We start from the raw sequence: 24330 nt of genomic DNA, 5'->3' as shown, positions 1-24330 counted from the left end.
GGCTGCTAACCGAAAAGTCGGCAGTTTGAACCTACTAGCAGCTCCATAAAAGAAAGATGTGGCAGTCCACTTCCATAAAGATCACAGCCTTGGAAACCCTATGAGGTTGTTCTATGAGGCAGTTCTACCTGTCCTATAGAGTCGCTATGAGTCATAATTGACTCACTGGTGATGGGTTTGGTTTTTTGGTTATTATCTAGAGAGTGATTCCCCTTCTCCCCCTCTGCACCCATCCCTGGTAACCTCCAATGAATGTTGGTCTCTGTATATATACCTGGAAACCCTTGGTGGCGTAGTGGTTAAATGCTATGACTGCTAACCAAGAGGTCAGCAGTTCAAATCTGCCTGGCGCTCCTTGGAAACTCTATGGGGCAGTTCTACTCTGTCCTACAGGGTTGCTATGAGTCAGAATTGACTCGAAGGCAGTGGAGTGGGTATATATACCTATTCTTGTCTTCTCATAAAAGTGAGATCATAAAATATTTGTACTTCTGTGACTGACATTTCACTCAGCATAATATCCTGCAGATTCATCCATGTTATCGTATGTTTTGAGAATCAATCATTATTCTTCATGGCTGTGTAGTATTACATTGTATGTATGTACCACATTTTGTTTATCCATTCATCCATTGATGGGCACTTAGGTTGTTTCCATCTTTTCTCTATTGTCAATAGTGCTGCGATGAACATAGGTGTACACATGGACGTTCATGTCTCTTCTATTAGAGCTCTAGGATATGTAACTACAAGTGGGTTGGTTGGATCATAAGGTAGTTCTATTTCTTGTTTTTTTGAGGAAGTGCCATACTGTTTTCCATAGTGGTTATACCATTTTACAATGCCACCAGCAGTGTATAAGGGTTCCAATCTCCCCACATCCTCACTAGCATTTGTTGTTTTCTGTTTTTGCTAATTGCCATTTTAGCAGGGGTGAGGTGATATCTCATGGTAGTTTTCATTTGCATCTCTCCAATGGCTAATGAGCACGAACAACTTTTCACGGGTTTGTTGGCTGCTTGAATGTCCTCTTTGCTGAAGTGTCTGTTCATGTCTTTTGCCCATTTTTTAGTTGAGTTGTCTTTTTATTGTTTCGTTGTTGATGTTGTCTATGTATTTTAGAGGCTAGACCCTTATAGGATATGTCATTCTTGAAGGTTTTTTTCCCAATCTATAGGCTATCCTTTTACAATTGTGATAAAGTCTTTTGATGAGCATGAGTGTTTAATTTTTATGAAGGCCCAGCTATCTAATTTGTCTTCTGCTATGTTTGTATTTGTAGTTGTGTTTGATAATCTTTTTTTTTTAACTAGGTCCCATATTTTTGCCCCTATATTTTCTTCCAAGAATTTTATAGTTTTAGCTTCAACATTTAGGACTTTGATCCATTTTTAGTTAGTTTCTGTGTATGGTGCGAGGTATGTTCCATTTTTTGCAAGTAAATATTCAGTTTTGCCAGCAACATTTGTTAAAGAGTCTATTGCTTTCCCATTGAATGGACTTTGACCCTCTGTCAGAAATCTGTTGTACACAGATGAATGGATTTATTTCTGGGTTCTCAATTCTATTCCACTGTTCTATGTGTCTGTCATTGAGCCAGTACCAGGCTGTTTTGATTACTGTGGCTGTATAGTATGCTTTCAGATAAGGAAGTGTGAGGTCTCCTACTTTGTTCTTCTCCTTCAATATTGCTTTGGCTACTTGGGGCCTTTTTCTCTTTCTGTTTGAAGTTGGTGATTAGTTGTTCAATTTCAGTAAAAAATGTTATTGGAATTTGGATTGGGATGGCATTGTACCTACACATTGCTTTGGTTAGCATCGACATTTTGACAATATTAAGTCTTTCATTCATGAGCATGGAATGTCCTTCCATTTAGCAGGTCTCTTTTAGTTTCTTGTATTAGTGTTCTATAGTTTTCACTGTGTAAAGCTTGAAGAAAAAATTCACGCCTTGAGTTGCAATACTGAAGGGTTCTACAGGGAAAATGTTGAATGACACAGGAAGCATCAAAAAAAAAAAAAAGGAAGGAATATACAGAGTCACTGTACCAAAAAGAACTGTCCAACGTTCAACCATTTCAGAAGGTAGCACATGATCAAGAAACAATGGTAACGAAGGAAGAAGTTCAAGCTGCACTGAAGGGAATGGCAAAAAACAAGGCTCCAGAAATTGACAGAATACCAATTGAGATGTTTCTACAAATGGATGCAACCCTGGAGGTACTCACTCATCTATGTCAAAAAAATTAGAAGACAGCTTTCTGGCCAACCAGTTTGAACAGATCCATATTCATTCCCGTTCTAAAGAAAGGTGATGCAAAACAATGTGGAAATTATCAAACAATATCATTATCACACACAAGTAAAATTTTGCTGAAGATCATTGAAAAGTGGTTGCAACAGTACATCAACAGGGAACTGCCAGAAGTTCAAGCCAGGTTCAGAAGAGGATGTAGAACGAGGGATATCATTGCAGATGTGAGATGGATCTTGGCTGAAAGCAGAGAATGCCAGAAAGATATCTACTTGTGTTTTATTGACTATGCAAAGGCATTCGACTGTGTGGATTGTAACAAATTACAGATAACTTTGCAAAGGATGGGAATTCCGGAACACCTAATTGTGCTCATTCAGAACCTGTACATAGATCAAGAGGCAGTTGTTCAGACAGAACAAGGGGATACTACGTGGCTTAAAGTCAGGAAAGTTGTGTGTCAGGGTAGTATCCTTTCATCATATTTATTCAATCTGTATGCTGAGCAAATAATCTGAGAAGCTGGAGTATATGAAGAAGAAGGCAGCATCAGGATCAGGAGAAGACTCATAAACAACCTGCATTATGTGGATGATACAACCTTGAAGCACTTACTGATTGTCATGGATTGAATGTGTCCCCCAAAAATATGTGTATCAATTTGGCTAGGGCATGACTTCCAGTACTGTGTGATTATCCATCATTTTGTCATCTGATATGATTTTCCTATGTGTTGTAAATCCTATCTCCATGATGTTGATGAGATGGGATTAGTGGCAGTCATCTTAATGAGGCAGGACTCAATCTACAAGATTGGATTGTGTCTTCAGCCAATCTCTTTTGAGATATAAAAGAGAGAAGCAAGCAGAGAGACATGGGGACCTGATACCACTAAGAAAGTAGAGACAGGAGAACAGTGGGTCCTTTGGACCTGGGGTCCCTATGCTGAGAAGCTCATAGTCAAAAGGGAAGACTGGTGACAAGGACCTTCCTCCAGAGCTGACAGAGAGAGAAGGCCTTCCCCTGGAGTTGGTGCCCTGAATTTGGACTTATAGCCTACTAGACTGTAAGAGAATAAATTTGTTTGTTGAAGCCATCCCCTTGTGGTATTTCTGTTATACCACCACTAGATGCTGAAGACACCAATGAAGATCAAAGACCACAGCCTTCAGTATGGATTGCACCTCCATATAAAGAAAGCAAAAATCCTGATAACTGGACCAATGAACAACATCATGATAAATGGAGAAAATATTGAAGCTGCCAAGGATTTCATTTTACTTGGATCCACAATCAGTGCCCATGGAAGCAGCAGTCAAGAAATCAAAAGATGTAGTGCATTGGGCAAATCTGCTGCAAAAGACCTCTTTAAAGTGTTGAAAAGCAAAGATGTCATTCAAGCCATGATATTTTCTGTCACCTCATATGCATTTGAAAGCTGGACAATGAATAAGGAAGATCAAAGAAGAATTGATGCCTTTGAATTATGGTGTTGGCAAAGAATACTGAATATACCATGGACTACCAGAAGAATGAACAAATCTGCCTTGGAGAAAGTATAGCCAGAATGCTCCTTAGAACCAAGGATGGCAGGACTTCATCTCACATACTTTGGACATGTTATCAGGAGGGATCAGGCCCTAGAGAAGGACATCATGCTTGATAAAGTAGAAAACCAAAACCAAACCTGTCGCCACTGAGTCAATTCTGACTCAAACGAGCCTATACGGCAGCGTAGAACTGCCCCATAGGGTTAAGTAAAGGGTCAGCGAAAAAGAGGGAGGCCCTCAACAAGACAAATTGACACAGTGGTTGCAAGAATGGGCTTAGGCACAACAAGGATTGTGAGGATGGTGCAGAAATGGGCAGTGTTTTGTTCTGTTGTACATACGGTTGCTATGTGTCCAGACTGACTGGAGAGCACTTAACAACAAGTCTTTTGCATTCCTAGTTAAGTTTATTCCTAGTTATTTTATCATTTGGGGGGCTATTGTAAATGTTATTGTTTTCTTGATTTCCTCTTAGGATTTCTCCCTGTTAGTGTAAAAGAACCCAACTGATTTTCGTGTTTGCTTTTGTACCCTGCAACAATGCTGAATTCTTCTATTAGGTCCAGAAGATATCTGGTGGAATCTTTGGGGGTTTTCTATGTATAGAATCATGTCATCTACGAATAGGGATATTTTACTTCTTTTTCTGTTTCGAATACCCTTTGTTTCTCTTTCTTGCCTTATTGCTCTAGCTAGGCTTCCAATACAACACCGAGTAAGAGTGGTGATAATGGGCATTCTTGTCTCATTTCCATTCTCATTGGGGAAGGCTCTCAGTATTTCTCCATTTAGAATAATGTTGGCAGTTGGTTTTGCATATTATGCCCTTAATTGTGTTGGGAAATTTCTCTCCTGTTCTTACTTCTCTGAGAGTTTTTATCAGAAAAGGGTGTTGGATTTTATCAAATGCCTTTTCTGCATCAATTGATACGATCAGATGGTTCTTTTCCTTTGTTTTATTTATGTGAATTACATTGATTCATTTTCTAATGTTGAACCACCCTTGCATCCCTGGTGTGAATCCCACTTGATTGTGATATGTGACTTTCTTAATATGTTGTTGGATTCTCTTGACTAGAATTTTGTTGAGAATTTTTGCACCTATATTCATGAGGGATATTGATCTGGAGTTTTTTTTTTTTTATTTGCCTGTGGTATCAGGGTGATGCTGGCTTCATAGAATCAGTTGGGGATTATTCCTTCCTCTTCTGTTTTGGAAAAGTTTGAGTAGAATTGGTGTCAACTCTTCTCTGAATGTTTGGTAAAATTTCCCAGTAAAGCCTTCTGGTCCTGGGCATTTGTTGTTGCTTTTGCTGGGAGTTTTGATGACATCTTCAATCTCTTCTTTTGTTATGGGTCTACTTAGATTTTCTACCTCTATTTGTGTCACTTTAGATAGTATGTTTCTAGGAACTTGTCCATTTCTTCTAGGTTTTTTAATTTTATGGAGTACAGTTTTTCATAGTATTCAGTTATGATTTTCTTTATTTCAGTTGTATCTGTCGTAATGTCTCCAATTTCATTTCTTATTTTGGTAATTTGCCTCTTCTCATTTTTTTCCTTTGTCATTCTGACCAGTGGTTTATTTTACCAATCCTTTCAAAGAACCAACTTCTGGTCTTGTTGATTCTTTCTATTGCTTTTCTGTTTTCTATCTCATTATTTCCTTTCTTCCGGTAGTTTTGGTCTTCTTTTGCTCTGCCTTTTCTATTTGTTCAAGTTGTTGGGTTAAGTTATTGATTTTGAATCTTTATTCTTTTATAATGTAGAAACTTATTGCTATGAATTTCCTTCTGAACACTGCTTTTACTGCACCCCAAATATTTTGGTATGTTGTATTTTCATTTTCATTTGATTCTAAGTATTACTTAATTTCACTTTTGAGTGCTCCTATGACCCAATCATTTTTAAGTAGTGTGTTATTTAGTTTCTGTGTATTTTTCCCCTATTTTTTCTGTTAATGATTTTTAGCTTCATACCATTATGGTTAGAGAAGATGGTTTGTATAATTTTAATCTTTTTAAATTTATTGAGGTTTGTTGTGTGCCCTAAAACACAGTCTATTCTGAAGAATGTTCTATGTGCCCTGGAGAAGAATGTGTGTATTATGCTGCTGTTGGATGATGTGCTCTATATATGTCTGTTAGGTCCAGTTGGTTAATACTGTTATTCAGGTCTTCTATATCTCTATTGATTTTCTTGCTAGTTGTTCTATCATTGAAAGTGGTGTACTAAAACCTGCTATTATCGTAGATCTGTCTATTTTGCTCTTTAATTCTGTTAGAGTTTGCTTTATAAATTTTGAGGCTCTGGCATTTGTCTGTATAAATATTTATAATTGTTATGTCTCCTTGGTGAATTTTTCCTTTTTATCATTACGTAATGTCCTTCTTCATCTCTTATAATGGATTTTGACTTAAAATCTATTTTGTCACATATTAATATTGCCACTCCTGCTCTCTTGTGGTTACTGTTTGTTTGGTATGATTTTTTTTTTTCCATCCTTTGATTTTTAACCTATTTATATGTTTGTGCCTGGTGGGAGAATGATGTGGCAGTCTCCTTCTGTAAAGACTTACAGCCTTGGAAACCCTATAGGGCAGTTCTACTCTGTCCTACAGGGTCACCATGAGTCAGAATTGACTCAATGGCAGCATCTTTGGATATATGTTTGCACCTAAGGTGTGTCTCTTTTAGGCAATGTTATTGATGGTGCATGTTTTTCCATTCATTCTACCACTCCCTGTCTCTTGACTGGTGCATTTAATCCATTAACATTCAGTGTGATGCCTCCCATCCCTTCTAACACAACAGCCGGAGGATGGAGGAAGCTTTCTGAAGACGTCATTCTCCTGCTTAAAAACCTTTCAGCTACCAGAAGAGAATGAAACTCAAATTCCTTCTGTGGATGCAGTCAAGGTCTCTAAGGACTGAACAAGTGAGTAAATGCATAAACGGACTGGATGGGGAGTATAGCAATCATACTCCTGGTCCACAGGGGTATAGTACAGGGTTGCTAGGTATTCTGAAGAAAGAAGAAAATCTATATTTTGTATGTGAAATCTCCCCCATTTAAAATTATTGGCAGCTACATTTTTTTAAGCCATTGTCATGTTCAAACAATACCCATCTGTGAGCTAGGTGTGCCTATAGCTGCCCTCAACATTCTAGCCCCAATCTATCTTTCCGGAATTCCTTCACCACCCCCATCCCTCCACTGTAGCCGACATGTCAGCCACACTGCGCAACTGGGGACACATCATGTTTTTTCTCAACTTTGCTTTTTTACATGCTGATCCCTCTGTCTTAAATGCCCTTCCTTGCTCCTTTCCTTCCAGGCCAACTCTCACTTGCTCCTTAAAACCCAGGCCAGATGTCAATTCCAACTCCCCAGCCCACATAGAATTCAATGTTCCTCCACTGAGTGCTCCAATACTCATTACTCCCTCTACTATCCTGTACCTGGAGTCACAGAAAGACACTGCCCAGTGGTGAGTCCTTGGGCAAGTGACTTAGCCTCTCTGTGCCTCAGTCTTCCCAACTGTGAAATGGAGATAACGAGACTTACATTTGGTCAGGTTTCTGGGAAGATCAAAATGAAATGGTCTAAGAGAAGTAGCTAGAAAATTGTTGTTAGCTGTCATCAAGTCAGCCCTCACTCATGGTGACCCCATGCACAGTGGAACAAAACACTGCCTGGTCCTGCACCATCCTCATGATTGGTTGCATACTGGACTGTTGTGATACACAGCGTGATTTTCAGAAGTAGACTGCCAGGCCTTTCTTCTTAGTCCATCTTAGTCTGGAAGCTCCGCTGAAACTGTTCAGCATTATAGCCACACACAAGCCTCCAGTGACAGATGGATGGTGGCTGTACATAGGTGCATTGGCCAGAATCAAATCCGGGTCTCCTGCATGGAAGGGGAGATTGTTACCACTGAACCACCACTACCCATAAAATAGTAGGAGATTAATCATGGTTTGTGGAATAAAAGCAAATGAAATAATAAATATTTCCCCAGAGTGTTCTGAACTCACCATATGTAAAAATTAGCTAACTTTCTGGAAGGGACCTTGGGGTATTGTCTAAACTCTTGTGCATCCTTCCCTCTTTCCCATCTCCTGATTTTAGAGAAAGCTGTGGACCCTCTACCTGCCAGCAGTACCCACCCTGAGAAGTCCCTGAGGTGGAGCCATTCAAGGCTGAAGACTACACAGGACTGAGTCCCTGGCAGGTAACCTGAGGCAGGCCAGTTTCCAGGAAGAGTAGAGGGCAGACCCACGCTCCTTGCATTCAGGAGGCACAGTAACAGGCAGCAGTGTACACGCCCTCAGTTTCTACACCTACACACTCTACAAGTTCAGGGACCTCGTCTGTCTTCTTCAGCACTGTGTCCTCATGTCTAGCCCATAGTAGGTGCTCAAAAATGCTTGTTGGTTGAATGAATGGCTTAATTAAATAATACAAATAAGGGTGCTTGGTAAAGTATAAATTGCTGCACGAACGCACTCAACAGCTCCCCACAGAATGAGATCTCTTCCTCCTCCATACTCAGGCCTGTCCTGGCCGCTCCCAGTGTTGGGCCCAGAACTAAGCCCAGAATTGAGATTGGGGGAAATTGGAACCTTCATCCATTGCTGGTGGAACTGTAAAATGGTGCAGCCACTATGGAAAACAGTATCGAAGTTCCTCAAAAAATTAAACATAGAATTATGACATGATCTAGCAATTCCGCTCCTAGGTACATACCCAGAAGAACTGAAAGCAGGGATGCAAACAGATACTTGTACATCAGTGTTCACTGCAGCACTACTGTGCACTATCCCAGGGTGGAAACAATGTAAATGTCCATCAACAGATGAACAGAACCTAACAAAACGTGGTATATAAAGTCCTGATACATGCTATGACATGGATGGACCTTGAAAATATTATGCCAGACACAAAGGGACACATACTGTGTGATCCCACTTATATGAAATATCTAGAATAGGAAAAGGTATAGAGACCAAAGTTTATTAGTGGTTACCAGGGGTGGGAGGGAGGAAAGGAGGGGGAATCATTGCTTAGGGGGTGCTAAGCATTTGTTAAAAGTGATGGAAACGCTTGGAAATGGATAGTGGTGATGGTTTCAAAACATGGTGAATGTAATTAATGTCCCTGAATTACACATGTAAAAAATGTTGAAATGGCAAACGCTTTGTTTTATATATATAATATAAACACAGTTTAAAAAAAAGAATTGGGGTAGGGGAAATGTTCAGAGAAATGGGGCTATACAGGACCATACAGAGGAAGGTCCCTGAGTACTCCCATTCCGGGGACTCTGTTAAAGTGTAAAGAGCTCTGAGGCCAAGTCTCATTCCAGCAGGAGGCCTGCCTGGGCAGACTCTGTCTCTCCAGCTAGTGAAAGAGAAGGGAGGGGAGAAAGCAGGAGGCCATCAGAACACTGGGAAGCTCTCCACTCCTTCAAACACAGTCCATCCCCCTCATTTGATAGAAGAAACTAGGCCCAGAGAGGAGAAGGGACTTGCCCAAGGTCACATCACCAAGATTTGAATCCAGGTTTAGTTGCCTTCAGAGGCTGGGCTCTTCCCACTTAACCCAGCTTACTGGACATTAGGAGCCTCACTGTCCACTAGTGGTGGGGTGTTGGATGTGAGACTTGAAGCTCTGGGCTTCCAGGAGCCCAACAAGCAATGCCTTCCCCAGCTCTCAGTGGTGGCCTAGCACAAGGGATGGGGCTACTGCCTCTGTTTCCCACTTTGCAACCTAGTGTCCCACCTGACCCCCTCCTTTGTAATTCTGGCCTCAGATCCCCCTGTGATCCTAGATCCTGGCTGGGTTCCTCCTCTCAGACCAAGGACACAGATTCACAATGCTGCCAACATCTGACTGGCATCTTCCTCCCAGACTGAGGATGTGGAGTCACAATGCTGCTGCCATCTGACTTGAGTATTACCTGCTCCCCGCCTGGCACACCGTCATAGGCTAGGACCCCATCCAATGTCACCACATGTACTTGGAACCCATGCCACCCCTACTCCAGCCTAGCCTAGCCTTAATTTTCCCCCCTTCCTCCCCCCACCCCCAGCCATGAGTCTCAGCCCACACGCAACTCAGGTGCCCAGTTTCTGACATTCCTGCCTTGCCCCTCAATCCAGCGCTTGGGGAGCACAAGATCTATCCTTGTTTTTTATTTACTTCCTGGAAGAATATTGATTTACATCATGTACAAAAAAACATTCCTTCCTAGAGGAAACACTGCATCCGAAAGCTGCTCTCAGCTCTGCCTCTAACTGGTACCTTGTCTGCTTCCTTTGATATAGACCTAGGAGCCTCTCCACTGGGTTATCAAGGCCACTAACACCACTGGTCACCATTACTCCCACTCCAGCAACTCAAGAAATCAGATGAGAACAACTGAAGACCATTTGCCGTGTGCAGCAATCAAGCCTCATCTGATTCTGACTTCGTGGAGAGGAACCAATTACAGACCAACGGTACAAACTCCATACAGATCCAGGACTACTATGATTCTTCCAAGACGACCCTGAAAACCACTGCATTGTGCACAAGACTGCAGGCCAGCCTCCCTTCTCCCAGCTTTGGAGGGGGCTTTAGGCAGGCAACACAGCCCCTTTCCCAAACACTCTGGAGGCTCAAGTCATCCAGGGCTTCTCAGTAGGGATGCTGTTGGTATCTGGAGTGGAGAGTTCTTTGAGCTGGACTATCCTGCACATGTCGGAGACTGAGTATGTCTGACCCCCACCTACTAAATGCCAGTAGCCCTCCAGTCATTGTGACAATCCCAAAACACACCCCTTGTCCAAATGTCCCAAGTTGAGAGCCACATTCTAGCTCAAGCGTTCAAACCTATTCCCAGTGAAAGCTTACTCAGGCTCTTAATTGTAGGGAAGGAGTCCCTGGGTAGTACATATGGTTAAGCGCTGGACTACTAATCAAAAGGTTGGCAGTTCAAACCCACTCAGAGGTGCCTCGGAAGACAGGCCTGGTGATCTGCTTTTGAAAGGTCACAGCCTTGAAAACCCTATGGAGCAGTTCTACTCTGTATACATGGGGTCACCATGACTCAGAATCAACTCAACGGCAACTACTATGCAATAGATCACTTTTGTGTGTCCTTTCTAGCCATGGTCTTGTAACTCCCACCCAAGTGATTGGGTGGGATTGTGAAGATAGGGTAATTGTGGCCCACCAAGGGGATTGGTCAATTTTGCCATCCTGCTAGGCTGGTGGCGTAGTGGTTAAGTGCTGCGGCTGCTAACCAAAGAGTCAGCAGTTCAAATCCGCCAGGTGCTCCTTGGAAACTCTATGGGGCAGTTCTACTCTGTCCTATAGGGTCGCTATGAGTCAGAATCAACTTGACGGCACTGGGTGTGGTTTTTTGGTTTTGCTAGGCTTAAAGGAAGCCAATTCCAGAGCAGAGAGAAGATCCCACCACCACCAAGAAAGAACAGTCAGGAGCAGAGAGCACGTACTTCGGACCCATGACCACTGCACTGAGAAAGAAGCTCCTAGAACCAGGAGACAGAGAGACAGAGAGAGCTCTTAAGAAGCGGTAGCAGGGAAACGGCAGCAGGAGATGGCAGGGAAAAACAGCCCACAGAGCAAGAAAGCTGAGTGCCTTCGGGCAGGAGCCTTGCTGGCAGAATAGAGTGCCTCCAGGAGCTTATTGGCAGAGCTAGAAGAAATTCGAGCACTTATTGGCAGAGCTAGAAGAAATTCGTAACACTTGCCCAAGCAAGGCCGAGGCCAAGGGGTCAGAGAGGTGTTTCTGTTTTCACAGCTGAGAGAGGCTTTCCCGATGGCAGAACTGTGTAATGAACATTCCTGAACCTGAACGTAACCCGTTACTTCCCTAATAACCCCATAATCACGAGTACGGTCTGTGAGTTCTGTGAGGCCGTTGCAGTGAATTATCAAGCCCAGCAGAGAAGCAGAGAGCACGGTGGGAGGGACGGTGCGCATTGGAATTGGTAAAGATCGCTGAGAGAGGGGGCATGTCTGACCTCCGCCTAACAGAAATCAGCCTTGGACTGTTGATCTTGATTCTCCTTCCTTCCTGTGAAGTTAGAGGAGGTCACTCCCATGCCATTTTTACAGCAACTTCAAAGCAGCCAGCCCATCCTTGCCCCACTATGACCAGGAGAAAGCTCTTCCCCACCCTATGAGGTTGTTGTTGTTGTTAGGTGCCATGGAGTCAGTTCCGACTCATAGCGACCCTATAGGACAGAGTAGAACTGTCCCCATAGGGTTTCCAAGGAGCAGCTGGTGGATTCGAACTGCCAACATTTTGGTTAGCAGCCCTGGCTCTTAACCATTGTGCCACTGGGTCACTTAACTTTCCCAAGGGCACAGAGCAGGTAAGGGGAGGAGCTCTGCCCCCTACCTGCTGTGTGCCCTTGGGCAAGTCACTTAACCTCTCTGCCTCAGATTCCCCATGGGAAAAGTGGAGATAATAATAGTGCCTACCTCATATGGGGCAGTTCTACTCTGTCCTATAAGGTCGCTATGAGTCAGAATCGACTCGACCGCACTAGTTTTTTTGGGTATCTCATATTGTGAGAATTTAAGTACTTAATATGAAAAGCACTTAGTAAAGCACTTAGAACAGAGCCTGGCACACAGTAAACCCTTAATAAGTGTCAGCTGGTATTAATTTTTATTATTATCCTTACACACTCTCCTCACCAAAGTCACTGCTCCAATGTCACTTCCCCACACTCTCGTTTCCTTAGGGGCTTCCACTGGTAGGAAGCCCTCAGCACTTTTCAAACCACGTTCTCTTCCATTTTATTTCATTAGATCTACACAGCATTCCCTAGGGCAGGATTATTTTCTGTTTTTTTCTAGGGAAAAAACAGAGGCCCAGACGGGTGAAGCAAGTCACCACAGAGAGTCACTCACAGAATCAAGAAAGATCCCAGACGCCCAGCCCCAGCCTGAGCACTCTGAGATGCCCCCCAGGCCTCTCTCCTCTCACTCTGTGGCTGCTCTGCACAGTCTGGGGGGCACCGCAGCCACACAGCAGAGCAGCACACACAGGTACAGGCATGGTCCTACTCACTGAGTAACTTGGCATTGACCTCATTTCACCAATCATCATCCCACAGGTACACCCTACTCTACAGTTGGCAAAGTGCTCTGCCATCTGTCTTCTCTCTGGATCCTCATGCTCACCCTGCCTCAAGGCTCTTCCTGTTCCCATTTTACAGAGGGGGAAAGTGAGACTCATTCACCCAAGGTCACACAGCTTGGAAGCAGCTGTGCTGGGAGGGAAGTTCAACCTTTCAAATACATCCCCAGTGAAAACTAATCCAGGTTCTATCTGCATGCCCCTAAAAGCTCACTCCCTCTCAAAGCAGCCCAACTATGCCCAGGAGAAGGCTCTTGCCCACCAGCTGCTGGAACCTGCCTTCCTATGACACTTTTCTCCTAATAGGGCCTGACACTGTCCTTAGGGACCTAGATCTGCCTGCTCTCTCTGCCCTGAATGGCCCTGAGGAGATTTAGACCACCCCACCCACCCAGCCAATCTGGCCTGTCCCTGTCTATGTTCCAGGGAGCCCTGTGTGGCCTCAGACGAAGGTTTGTTTAGGGAAAACAATACGGCAGGGACTGCACATAAGCCAGGGAGAAGCTGTTTGGCTCATGGGGAGACCCTTGCACACCAGGGGCTCAGGTCCCTCACTTGTCCTCTCTGAGCCTCAGTGTCCTCATCATGGGACACTGGGAGAAAGGATGTGAAAGTGGCCAGCCCAGGCCTGGCTCACAGTAGGTGCTCAACAAAGCTTGCTTCCTCCCCCTCCCTTCCCTTTATTTCTGTCACTGCTCCCTTAGTGAGCACCCACTGTGTGCATGCCACGTGCTAGGAACTACAGACTCAAAGATGAATCTGCAGGGTACCTGCCCCCAAGAGGCTCTAGTGGGGGAGACCAATGAACAAACACATAGTTAAGTTCCAACAGGAGAGAACAGAAAATTGTGGGGGAGACTAATTCTGCCAGGGTGGGGGGTATCTTAGGGTTCTCTGGAGAAACAGAACCAGTGATATGTATGTATGATGTATGTATGTATAACTATTCTATATCTTTATCTGTTTTTATATCTGCCCATCCATCCATCCATTCATCCATCCACCTCCTCCATCCATCCATCCACCCATCCACCCATCCACCCATCCACCCATCCACCCATCCACCCATCCATCCATCCATGGAGAGAGATGAGAGTTTGATTTACTTCAAAGAATTGGCAAATGAAATTGTTGGGGGGGGGAGGCGGGGAGGGGCTGGCAAGTCCAAAAGCTGAAGGTCAGGCAACAGGCTGGAAACTCCTACAGATTTGCTTCCCAAAATCTGTAGGTCAGGCAGTGAGAAGAGTGAAGTGTGAGTTCTGCCAAAATGTCTATTTATCATGTGAAAGCAGAACACAGCCCAAGGAAACTCCCTTTTCGTTCTTAAGGCCTTCAACTGGTTGGATGAGGCATGCCCACATTGTGATGGGTAATCTGCTTTGCTTAAGGCCAACTGATTTAGTCACCTCTAGGTCTCATAATAGAGTCTAGATGAGTGTTTGGCCAAACAACTGGGCACCACGGCCTAGCCAAATTGACACATAAAATTAGCCATCATGGCCTGCAGTCACAGGCCTAACCTTGGGGTTGAAACTAGAGGAAATGGTGGTTTGCTAGGTGAAGAAGAGGGTGGGGGAGAGGCACTCCAGGCAGGGCAGCAGCCTGAGCAAAGGCTCAGGAGTGGACAGACAAGACCTGCAACGGGAATAAGGAGGGAATAAAGGTTACTACGGCCAGATCATAAAGGGCCTTGAAGGCCAGAGGCCTCAAAGTGGGGGCTCTTGGGCTGAATTCAACTCAAAAGGGGGTTTTGTTTGACTCTTGGAAAGCTTTTTTTTTTTTTTATTGTGCTTTAAGTGAAAGTTTACAAACCAAGTCAGTCTCTCATACAAAAACTTATATACACCTTGCTATATACTCCTAGTTGCTCTCCCTCTAATGAGACAGCACACTCCTTCCCTCCACTCTCTATTTTCATGTCAATTCGGCCAGCTTCTCTCAGAGATCTTTTTGTCTGAATTGGTGGTGAACACATTAAATAACACATTGACATAGATTATTTCAAACACTAGCTCTCAAGCTTCTCTAGAACAATCAGGCAGGAGTGTAAAACAAGGCCTATGCTCTCTAGCTCAACTCTGTGCCTCTCAGTCCATTTCACTCCTTTGCTGCTTTTGTTGTTAGCTGCAGTCGAGCCAGCCCCCAACTCATGGCAACCCGCGCACAATGAAACAAAATGCTGCCCAGTCCTGCATCATCCCCATGATCAGTTGCAGACTGGACCATTGTGATCCACAGGGCATTTACTGGCTGATTTTCAGAAGTAGATGGCCAGGCCTTTCTTCCTAGTTCATCTTAGTCTGGAAGCTGTGCAGAAACTTGTTCAGCATCATGGCAACATAAAGCCTCCACCGACAGATGGGAGGTGGCTGTGCTGGGAATCGAACTCGGTCTCCTGCGCAGAAGGCAAGAATTCTATTGAGCACCTACTATATGCCAGGCACCATGCTGGTTACTGGAAATACAGAGGACAATAAAATAGAAACAGCTGCAGCCCTCGGGACACGTACACATTAGTGAGGGAGACAGGTAACAAATGTAACGTAAAGTCAGGCAGAGCAAAGCGCTTGCAAGGAAAACATTTAAGGGGTTAAAGTGCTGCTATTTTAAATGAATTGGTCATGGGAAGCCTCTGATGAGGAGACATTTGCATAGACCTAAACAAAGTAAAGTGAAACCCTGGTGGTGTAGTGGTTAAGAGCTACGGCTGCTAACCAAAAGGTTGGCAGTTCAAATCCATCAGGTGCTCCTTGGAAACCCTATGGGGCAGATCTATTCTGTCCTATGGGGTCGCTATGAGTCGGAATTGACTCGGTGGCACCGGGTTGGGTTAAATGAAGTGAGGGAATGAACAATATACATATAAGGTGGAAGATTATCCCAGCAGAGGAAAGTGCAAAGGCCCTGAGGCCCCTTTCACTCATCTTTTAGGTCACTTGCCTTGTCCCTGCAGGCATTTAAGTGTGAGCACCCTGTTACAAGCAATGGAGCACAATGGGCAACCTGTAAAGAGGTGAATGATACCCACAGATGTTTCAGATAAAACACTTCTGAGCAGTGGTGAGGGACACAGGGGAGGTGGGGAGATTCGGAGAAGGCATAAGACGATTGCTTTGCAATGGGTGATAAGAATGACATGGACAAGGCAGGGAGGATATGTGCACGGTGCATTAAAGCTTGAGCCCTGGGACAGAAAGTCAAGAGCAGGAACAGGGAAATCCTCCTTTCCTTCTTCGCCAACTGCGTCATTTGCCAAACTCTGCAAAGTGGGAGGCAGGAGCGGGGGAAGAGAGACTGAGAACGTGAAATCTTCTGCAGCCCTGGTGCTGGTTTTTTTCTTTTTCTGTTTCCCAAGCCTACCTGGGCTGACGCATTATAAAGTCAAACACAAAGGAACCAACTTTGTTTTTTCTTTTTTTTTTTGCTTCCCCACCCTCTAAGCAAAATTAGAGTATAGATTCCTTGTCCCTTTTCCCACAAAGTAGAAGAAACAAAAAATGATGCTATTATTTTAAGGAACTAGAGGGGAAACTAAAGCAGATCTACAATCTTATGCCATCCTTCTTTGCTGGGGGCGGGTGGTGGTGGTGATGGCTATTCTGCATATTGACATCATGGTCCGCATCATGGGAAATAACTGCCGCCATTCACAGCTTTGTTTGCATTATTGGAGGTACAGTAAGACATTTAAAAGCAGCCCCAGTGTTGACACTGCAGTTATTAAAGCCAAACAAAATATCCGTTCCCAAGTCTGGCTGGTTCTTCTTAAATTTATCTGGGCCCCACTACCTGATTTAAGGCGATGAACAGATGTCTCACAGCAGGCAGCGCATTAACTCCAGATGCCGCTTTGTTTAAGACATGCACATACACACCCTGGCAGCTACGCGCATATACATGCACACAGGACTCAGGGTAGCAAACATTCATGGCTCCCCTTCCGGTACTTGGCACGCCCGCCTGGACCATTTGTAACCTCTGCCTGCAGCTCTGACAGAGAGATGAGCAGCAGGAGTGAGTAGCCAATCAAATTCCGCCCTATCGTCTTCCCGTTGTCTCCTAGGTAACCGGCACAGGGACACAACAGCTAGCTGAGTACCACTGGGACACCCCCGACACACACACACCCCATGCTCCCCAGAAAGTCCACAATTACAGAGACGCTGGATGTAGCAGTCAGCACTCTGGACAGCTCCCCCACAGTGGCATTCAATGCCTTTAGTTACTGCCTCTTTCTGCAGCCTCATCTCCTACAGCTCTCCCACCTCCACCCCTTTACTCATGCCATTCCCCTGACTGGGATGCCTCTCCCCATTGCCATCTCCATCACTCAAAATCTTACTCATCTTCAGAGACAGCCCAAGTCCTTGATCAAGTCCTCCAACAGTTTTCACCACAGAATAAAATCTGCACTCCTTCCCCTGGCAGACAAGACCCTACATGAGCTGATCTTTCATGATCTGGCTCCTACAACCTCATTGCTCACCACTCTTCCTCTCCCTCACTCCTTCTTTCTCTTTCTCCAACAGGTCAGACTGGCCTTTCCCCAGGCCAACCAGGGCTTTTCTTTCCACTTGTTGTTCTCTGTACCTGGACCACTCTTCCTTCTGCTCTTGACGTGGCCAAGCCTTCTCATTCTTCAGTCTCAAAAGTCACTTCCTGGGGGAGATTTTCCCTGACTACCCTATCAAAAGAAGCCCCCTCCCCACAAGGGACTCCACTACATCACCCTGTGTTCCTGGGTTGTCGTCTTCACAGCTAATCACTCTGAAACTCTCATTCATATGTATCTGTTTGCTCATTCTGTCTCCTCGTCTAAAATACAAGTTCTGTGACAGCAGGGTCTTTGTCTTGTTCATGCTGTATCCCCAGCACCCAGTACAGTGCCCAATAAATATTCGTTGGATGAATAAAAGGTCGTTTTCTCCTCACTCTTTCCATATTTCTCCATCTCTCTAGTAAAAGAGTTGGACGTGATGACTTCTATTAACCCTCCTGGCTAACATTCCGAGAGTCTATTAGAGAGCAGAAAGGACGGCATAAGGAGGAAAATTAATCAGGCCACACCATGGGAACAACCTACTGGAGGAAATCTGACCTTCTCCGCTGGGTCGCAGCACCCTCCCCCTCTGAGCAGCCTCTCACTGGCTGCTGCTGTCAACACATGTTCCCCAGTCACTGGGCACTCTGAACCTTTGTTATCTGTGGGGCTGGGGGCTCCTCGAGGCTCAGGACTGACTTTTATTTTTCTGATCCTGTTCAGAGACCAGCAAGACCCAGGGGCTCAGGGGAGCTTGGAAAGCATTTGCTGACCAGAGGAATGAATAGAAGAAAAATATTTCTCTGTGTACAGGACCGCAGATATCAAGGGGGAAGTTCACTGGAACATGACTGCCACACACACACACACACACACACACAAAACTCAAAAGCATCAGGAAGCTAGAATTTGCAGAGTCCCCCAATCCTGTGGCTGTATACGTCTCTCTTCCAGGAACACAGCTACTACATTAGGTTCTAAAACCTGAGTGCAGTGATCCTCACACGTGTGCTATATAAGTGTGCAGTAAACATACAGCACACGTGTCTGCCAAGCCCACTGGGCATGGCCAGGTAGTGGACTCAAGCAGTCACGTGATGGACACAACCTGACTGGATCCCCAAGCCCTAGAAGTGGAGAGCTTCCAGCTGGCTGCCTACACCCCAGAAAATTCACCATGAGTTATCCATTGACCCATGCACCGGATCATTTTCCCAAATCAGAAGTAAAACTACATGTCAAGCTCAGGAAAGGAAGAACAGGGTTAGTGTTTCTTAAGCATCTACTGTGTTGGGCCCTGCACCAGGCTGTGTTCACATTGACTCTTTATGACCACTCTTCAAGGTTACCATCCCCATCTTACAGCTGGGAAAACCAGCTCAGAGAAACTAGATAGCACGCCCAATGTCACACCGCTGGCAAGTGGAAAGGCATAAGATGGGCACATGAGTCTGCCCGGAGCCTGAAACTATATAACTAGGTAAATTCATGCGCCTGTCCCGCTCTGAGGGGGGCCAGGCCTCCAGCCTCATCTCTGTGTCCCTCTGTCACTCTCAGGCTTGGTTGATCTTCCATCACCAGCTTCTTGTTAAACTGGACTTGCATCCCAGAGCCTCTCATTTGAGACCCAGCCCACGGGACCCGATTTTCCTGTGGCCCTGAGAAAGCTGGAGGTTTTGTCTTTTTAAAACAGTAATTTCCTGCCAGCGCGGGTGGATGCACAGCCACCCTCTGATCTAGGGCTGAGCTCAAAGATCAACCCCAACTAAGGTTTTTCAAAGAAAACCCTAATGCTGGGAAAGGAGAAGCGGCCCCCTTCTAAGAGGTGTGGCCAGTGGTAGGCAAAACAACTGTAGGCATCACAAGACCCATATGCCTCACACAGGTCACACACGTGCCTCATGCACACCTCACACATACCATAGCACGGCTCACGCAGGTCATACATGTACCTCACACAGAGCCACATGAATTTCAAACATGCCATTCACATGCCTCACACGTGTCACACACTCCTCACCACCTCACGATGCCACCCACCCCCATGTCATACACATGCCTCATACACACAGCACACACTACTACATGCTTCACACGTCTCACAGCCCCCACACCCATCTCAAACATGTCACAGATAAGTCACACACACATGCCTCATGCTCACATCACATGCCATCGCATGCATCACACATGTCACACAGCCCCACATACAACTCAGACATGTCTCACGTGTGCTTCACGCACACATCACACACTACTGCATGGTTCACGCACATCACACATGTGCTTCACACAGCCCTACACACATCTCAAACATGCCACACACATCATATGCATACCTCACACACCACCACATGCCTCCTACATGGCACATATGCCTCACAACAGCATATCTCACAACAGGACCCACATGTCACATGTGTGTTTCATGCCCACTTCACATACCACCACATGCCTCACACACATCATACACACTCACAGGTATCTCACATATGCTACTCACATGGCTCACACATGCCACACACCCACAACACACAGCAAGGAGAATTAGGAGCAAGAGAGCAAGGCCCTCCCTCTCATAACATGACGGCCCCACTCTGAGCTGTGCACTGTGCCAGAGCCAAGCCCTGCCTTCATCCCTACCAAAGGCCCAACGAGACAGGACAGGTGTCAGACTGTCCCTTTACAGGGACAGAAACTGAATCCAAGATCACAGAGCATCCCTGTGGCTGAGCTGCCTGGTTTTCTGAAGGGCCACCCTCAGACTGAAGGATGGTGGTAGCCACTGGCTTTGCAATTTTTATTTATTTATCTTAATTTATTCTGTTCTGGCAGGGGGGTGGGGGCAGCTCCATGGAGTAGGGCACTCCTTTGAGATCACCCTTCCTTGTGGACGGACCTATCCAACTGCCTCTTCCCTCAACTCTGGGGAAGGAAACCTAGGCCCCCTCTGTATCCTAGAGCTGTTCTCAGCACCAACTCAGGTCAGAGGGGATGGAGGGTCTGCTCCCTCAGTGGGAGCAGCCATAGGACTGCCAGGGTCTTGGTGCACCAGCTAAGGCCTGATGAGGGTCTAAGCAAGACCCTCTCTGCCATCTAGGCTCTACTTCCAGACCTTCTGAACCTAGGGCCGTAGTGGGAGAGAGGTGGGAGACCCTTCTTGGTCCTCGGGACAGGGCAGGAGGGCCAGGGACCCACTCTCCCAGCCAACACCTGCCCCGCCTCCCCCCCATGCTGGAGCTTCTGGCCTGGCTTGGAATGCATCCTTTCCCATGAGACTGTACTAGGCCCAACTTGGGAGGCCCAGTGGAAGGAGGTAGGAGTGCCTGGAAACCACCAAAAGCTTGCCAGTAACATGCAGGTGGGTTCACGTTCCAGCTCTACCACCTACTGGTTGTGTGGCCTTGGGCAAGGGGCTTCACCCTCCGAGGCTCTGTGTTCTTACCTGTAAACTGGAAAGAATAACAGCGCCCTTCTGACGGGGTGATTGTGAAGGTTAAAGGCAGAGGCAGATGTGAAGAGTCGGCACATAGCATGAGGTGCCCCTAAGTCCGCCATTATTAATTCCCACCCCCACCCCGGAGTACAAGGATGGGCAGCTGCCATTCCCACCTCACGGCGACCCCTACTCGCAGTGCTGGCAATTCTTAATTAACGCCTAATCCAAACTTTCCTCAGTGGTGGCTGGGCCCTAGTGCGGGTCCTCCGTCCCCCTTCCTCTCCTACGAGCGGTTTCGACTACAGGTGCGGAGTGAGAGCAGCCCTGGCGGTGGAGGGGGCACGCCGCAGCGCTGCGGCAGGGGGAGGCCCGGACAGGTGGCCGTGCGGCCAAGTCACCCCGTGGCCACCACCCCCACGCCCCCCTCCTTTTTGCAACTTTGAGGAACTGCGGACTCCGAGATTTGCGCTGGGGTGCCGCCAGGCGTGCGAAGGAAAGTTGGGTCCCGGGGACTGCAGCCTAGGGGTCCAAAGGACACCCACAGCGAGCGCCAGGCACTTAGGACTCCCAGCGAGCTCGCCGGGAGGCAGGAGGCACGTGGCCCGGCGCGGCCAGGGCAAGCTCCAGGAAACAGAGTCGCGGGCCAGTCCCGGACTGCGCCCCCGAGGGTTCAGACCCTTCGCCCCAGCCCCTGACGGTCATCCTGCCCCGGGCCCCACCTCCGCGCGTCCCGTGGAGCCACGCTGCAGGCTTCCCCGGGACCCAGTTCCGCTCCGCACCCTGTGTCCTGCGGTTTCCCCTTCTAGCAGCTCCCCTTGGTGAACTCTCCCCTCCCGGGACTCAGACCTAGCCGCCGCCTGCCCGACGCGCCCCGCAGAGACCCTCCCCGGAGTCCAAGGCGTGCGCGCCCAGCCCGCTCAGCCCCGGCGCCGCCCTCCGCGCCCGGCGCCGCGCCGGCTCCGCCGGCTTGAGCAGCGGCCGAGTCCTACCTTCGTCCGGCAGCCGCTGCAGGCAGAGCGCGAGGTTCCTCCGCCAGCCCCGCATCCCGGCGGCCGCCCTGCGGCCCGGCCGGGCCTGGCCAGCCCGGCCCCGGCCCCGGCCCCGGCCCCGCCCCTGCAGGGACGAGCGGCGCAGCGCAGCGCTGGGGAGGGCCCCCGGCCCGGGGCGCCGCGGGCATGGGCGGCCGCGGAGGGCGGGGAGGTGCCGGGTGGCTGCCAGGCGCTCCGCTCCGGCTGCGAGCCCGCGGCTGAGCAGCGAAGCTCCACCGAGAGCGCGCGCTTTCCCCGGCGCGGGAGGCGGGGCAGGCGGGGGCGGTCGCGGTCGCGGTCTCTGGGAGGGGGCCTGGAGGGAGACCCAGAGGAGTCAGAGCCGCCTCGCCTCCACCCCTCACCTCCAAGGGGCCCCTCACCTCCAAGGGACCCCTCACATACCATCTCCAGTCAATCCCACCCCGATGCTCTCCAACTCACATCCGAATCATGGCAATGAATCAATGAATGCTCGACGAAATGGGTGAATAAGTGAGTGAATCAATGAATGAGTGAATAAACAAGTGTATGAATAAGTGAATGAATGGAAGAATGAATTGGTGAATGAATGAGTGAATGGGTAAAGAAATATGTGAGTGAATGAGCAAATAAATGAATGAATGAATGAATGGGTGAAGGAATACTGAATAAATGAGTGAGTAAATTAATATGAACTGAGTGAATAAATGGGTGAGGGAATATGTAAATGTAACAGAATAATTGATTAACTGAATGAGCAATCAATGAAGAGGTGAGCGCCCCCTGGCCTCAGGTGGGTAAGAGGCAAAGGGAATCCAGGACCCTCCATAGGAGCCCTCACCCCAGTCCTGGGGAGCAGGCCTTAGAGTGGCATTTTGCTGAGGAGGCAAAGGAGGCTCAAAGAGGGTGGCACTTGTCCGTAGAGGTTCAGCAAACGTTGGAGGGGGTGGGAAGTGAGATCTGTCTGTCCGCAGGCTTGTCCACTGCACCTGAGCACAGTTCCCCTTCACCTCGTTGGCAGCCATTGAACTCTCTGGGTCTGAGACTCTGAGGAAGAAGAGTGGGAAGGGGCAGGAGGCTCCTGTCTTCAGAAGTCAGGCTTGCTTCCTCCATGGGTGTGGGGGGAAGAGGTGGGAGCTGCAATTCAGGCAAAGGAGTACTACCGGGTCATAGAAAGTAGGGCATTCAACAGGAAGCCATCTCAGAGATGAAGGGTTACGTGGTCAAAGCAAAGTGAATAACCGTGTTTATAATGTGAGCAGGGAAAGAGGAGAGGCTCTACAAGCACATTTGCTGGGGTATGTGGATACCACCTCTAGTGGAAATTCTGGTCCCCTCCCGCAGGGGAATCACACGGCTGGCAGCAACTAGGAGAGACTCGACTCACTTTTCTTTTTAAATAATATTTTATTATGTTTTAGGCAAAAGTTTACACAGCAAATTAGGTTCCCCTTTAAGAATTTTTATACAAATTCTTCCATACTATTGGATACACCTTTTACAATGTGTCAACGTTCTCATTATTTCCATTCTGTTTGTTCTGTTTCCATTGATCTAGCTTCCCTTCCCCATCCTTATCTTCTCATCTTTGCTTTTGGGTAACTGTTGACTGTTTGGTCTCATATAGTTGTTTAAGGGAGCATATTATTCATAGGTGATATTGTTTATTTTATAAACCAATCTATTTTATTTGGCTGACAGGTGACCTGCAGAAACAGCTTCAATTTCAAGTTCAAAGGGTATCTTAGGGCAATAGTCTTGGAGTTCCTATAGTCTTTTCTTGGTCCAGTAGGTCTGTACTTTTTTAGGAATTTGAGTTTTGTTCTACATTTTTCTCGCATTCTGTCCGGGACCTTCTAACATGTCCCTGGTCAGAACAGATGGGTAGTGGTAGCTGGGCACCATCTAGTTCTTCTGGCCTCAGGTTAGAAGAGGTTGTAATTCATGTGGACTATTAGTCCTGTGGGCTAGTTTCTTTTCTGAGCCTTTGACTTCCTTCATTCTTTTGCTCCATATGAGTAGAGACCAATAGTTGTATCTTAGATGGCCGCTCCCAAGTTTTTAAGACCCTAGACACTACTCACCAAACTCGGATGTAGAACGTTGTCTTTGTGAACTATGTTCTGCCAATTGACTAAGATGTCCCCTGAGACTATGGTCTCAAGCCTTCTGACCCAGCAAACCAATCCCACAAGTCATTTGGATATGTCTAGGAAGCCGTCATAACTGTGCCCCCATATGTGGATCCATATGCAACACAACACACAATCGTGTGTCTACTTATGCCTACAGATACTCCTATACATGCATGTGGATTTACTTCCATATGCCTCCCCATACACATACGTTCATCCATATCTACCTACATAACCACACAGG

The 24330-nt window shown here is 46.8% G+C and overlaps 1 protein-coding gene across 1 annotated transcript in view; it reads right to left on the bottom strand.

The window, feature by feature from the left end:
• The window catches only part of GRIP2 (glutamate receptor interacting protein 2), a 141906-nt gene extending 119901 nt beyond the window's left edge, over window positions 1–22005 (bottom strand). Inside the window, exon 1 of the mRNA XM_049863481.1 lies at window positions 21934–22005. Coding sequence (XP_049719438.1) covers window positions 21934–21988 — 55 coding nt within the window. The 5' untranslated portion in view covers window positions 21989–22005. The remainder of the gene's footprint in view (window positions 1–21933) is intronic.
• Window positions 22006–24330: the final 2325 nt, after the last annotated feature.

Source organism: Elephas maximus, chromosome 20, assembly GCF_024166365.1.
Source record: "Elephas maximus indicus isolate mEleMax1 chromosome 20, mEleMax1 primary haplotype, whole genome shotgun sequence".
NCBI lineage: Eukaryota > Metazoa > Chordata > Mammalia > Proboscidea > Elephantidae > Elephas > Elephas maximus.
This window is presented reverse-complemented; position numbering and strand designations above follow the sequence as displayed.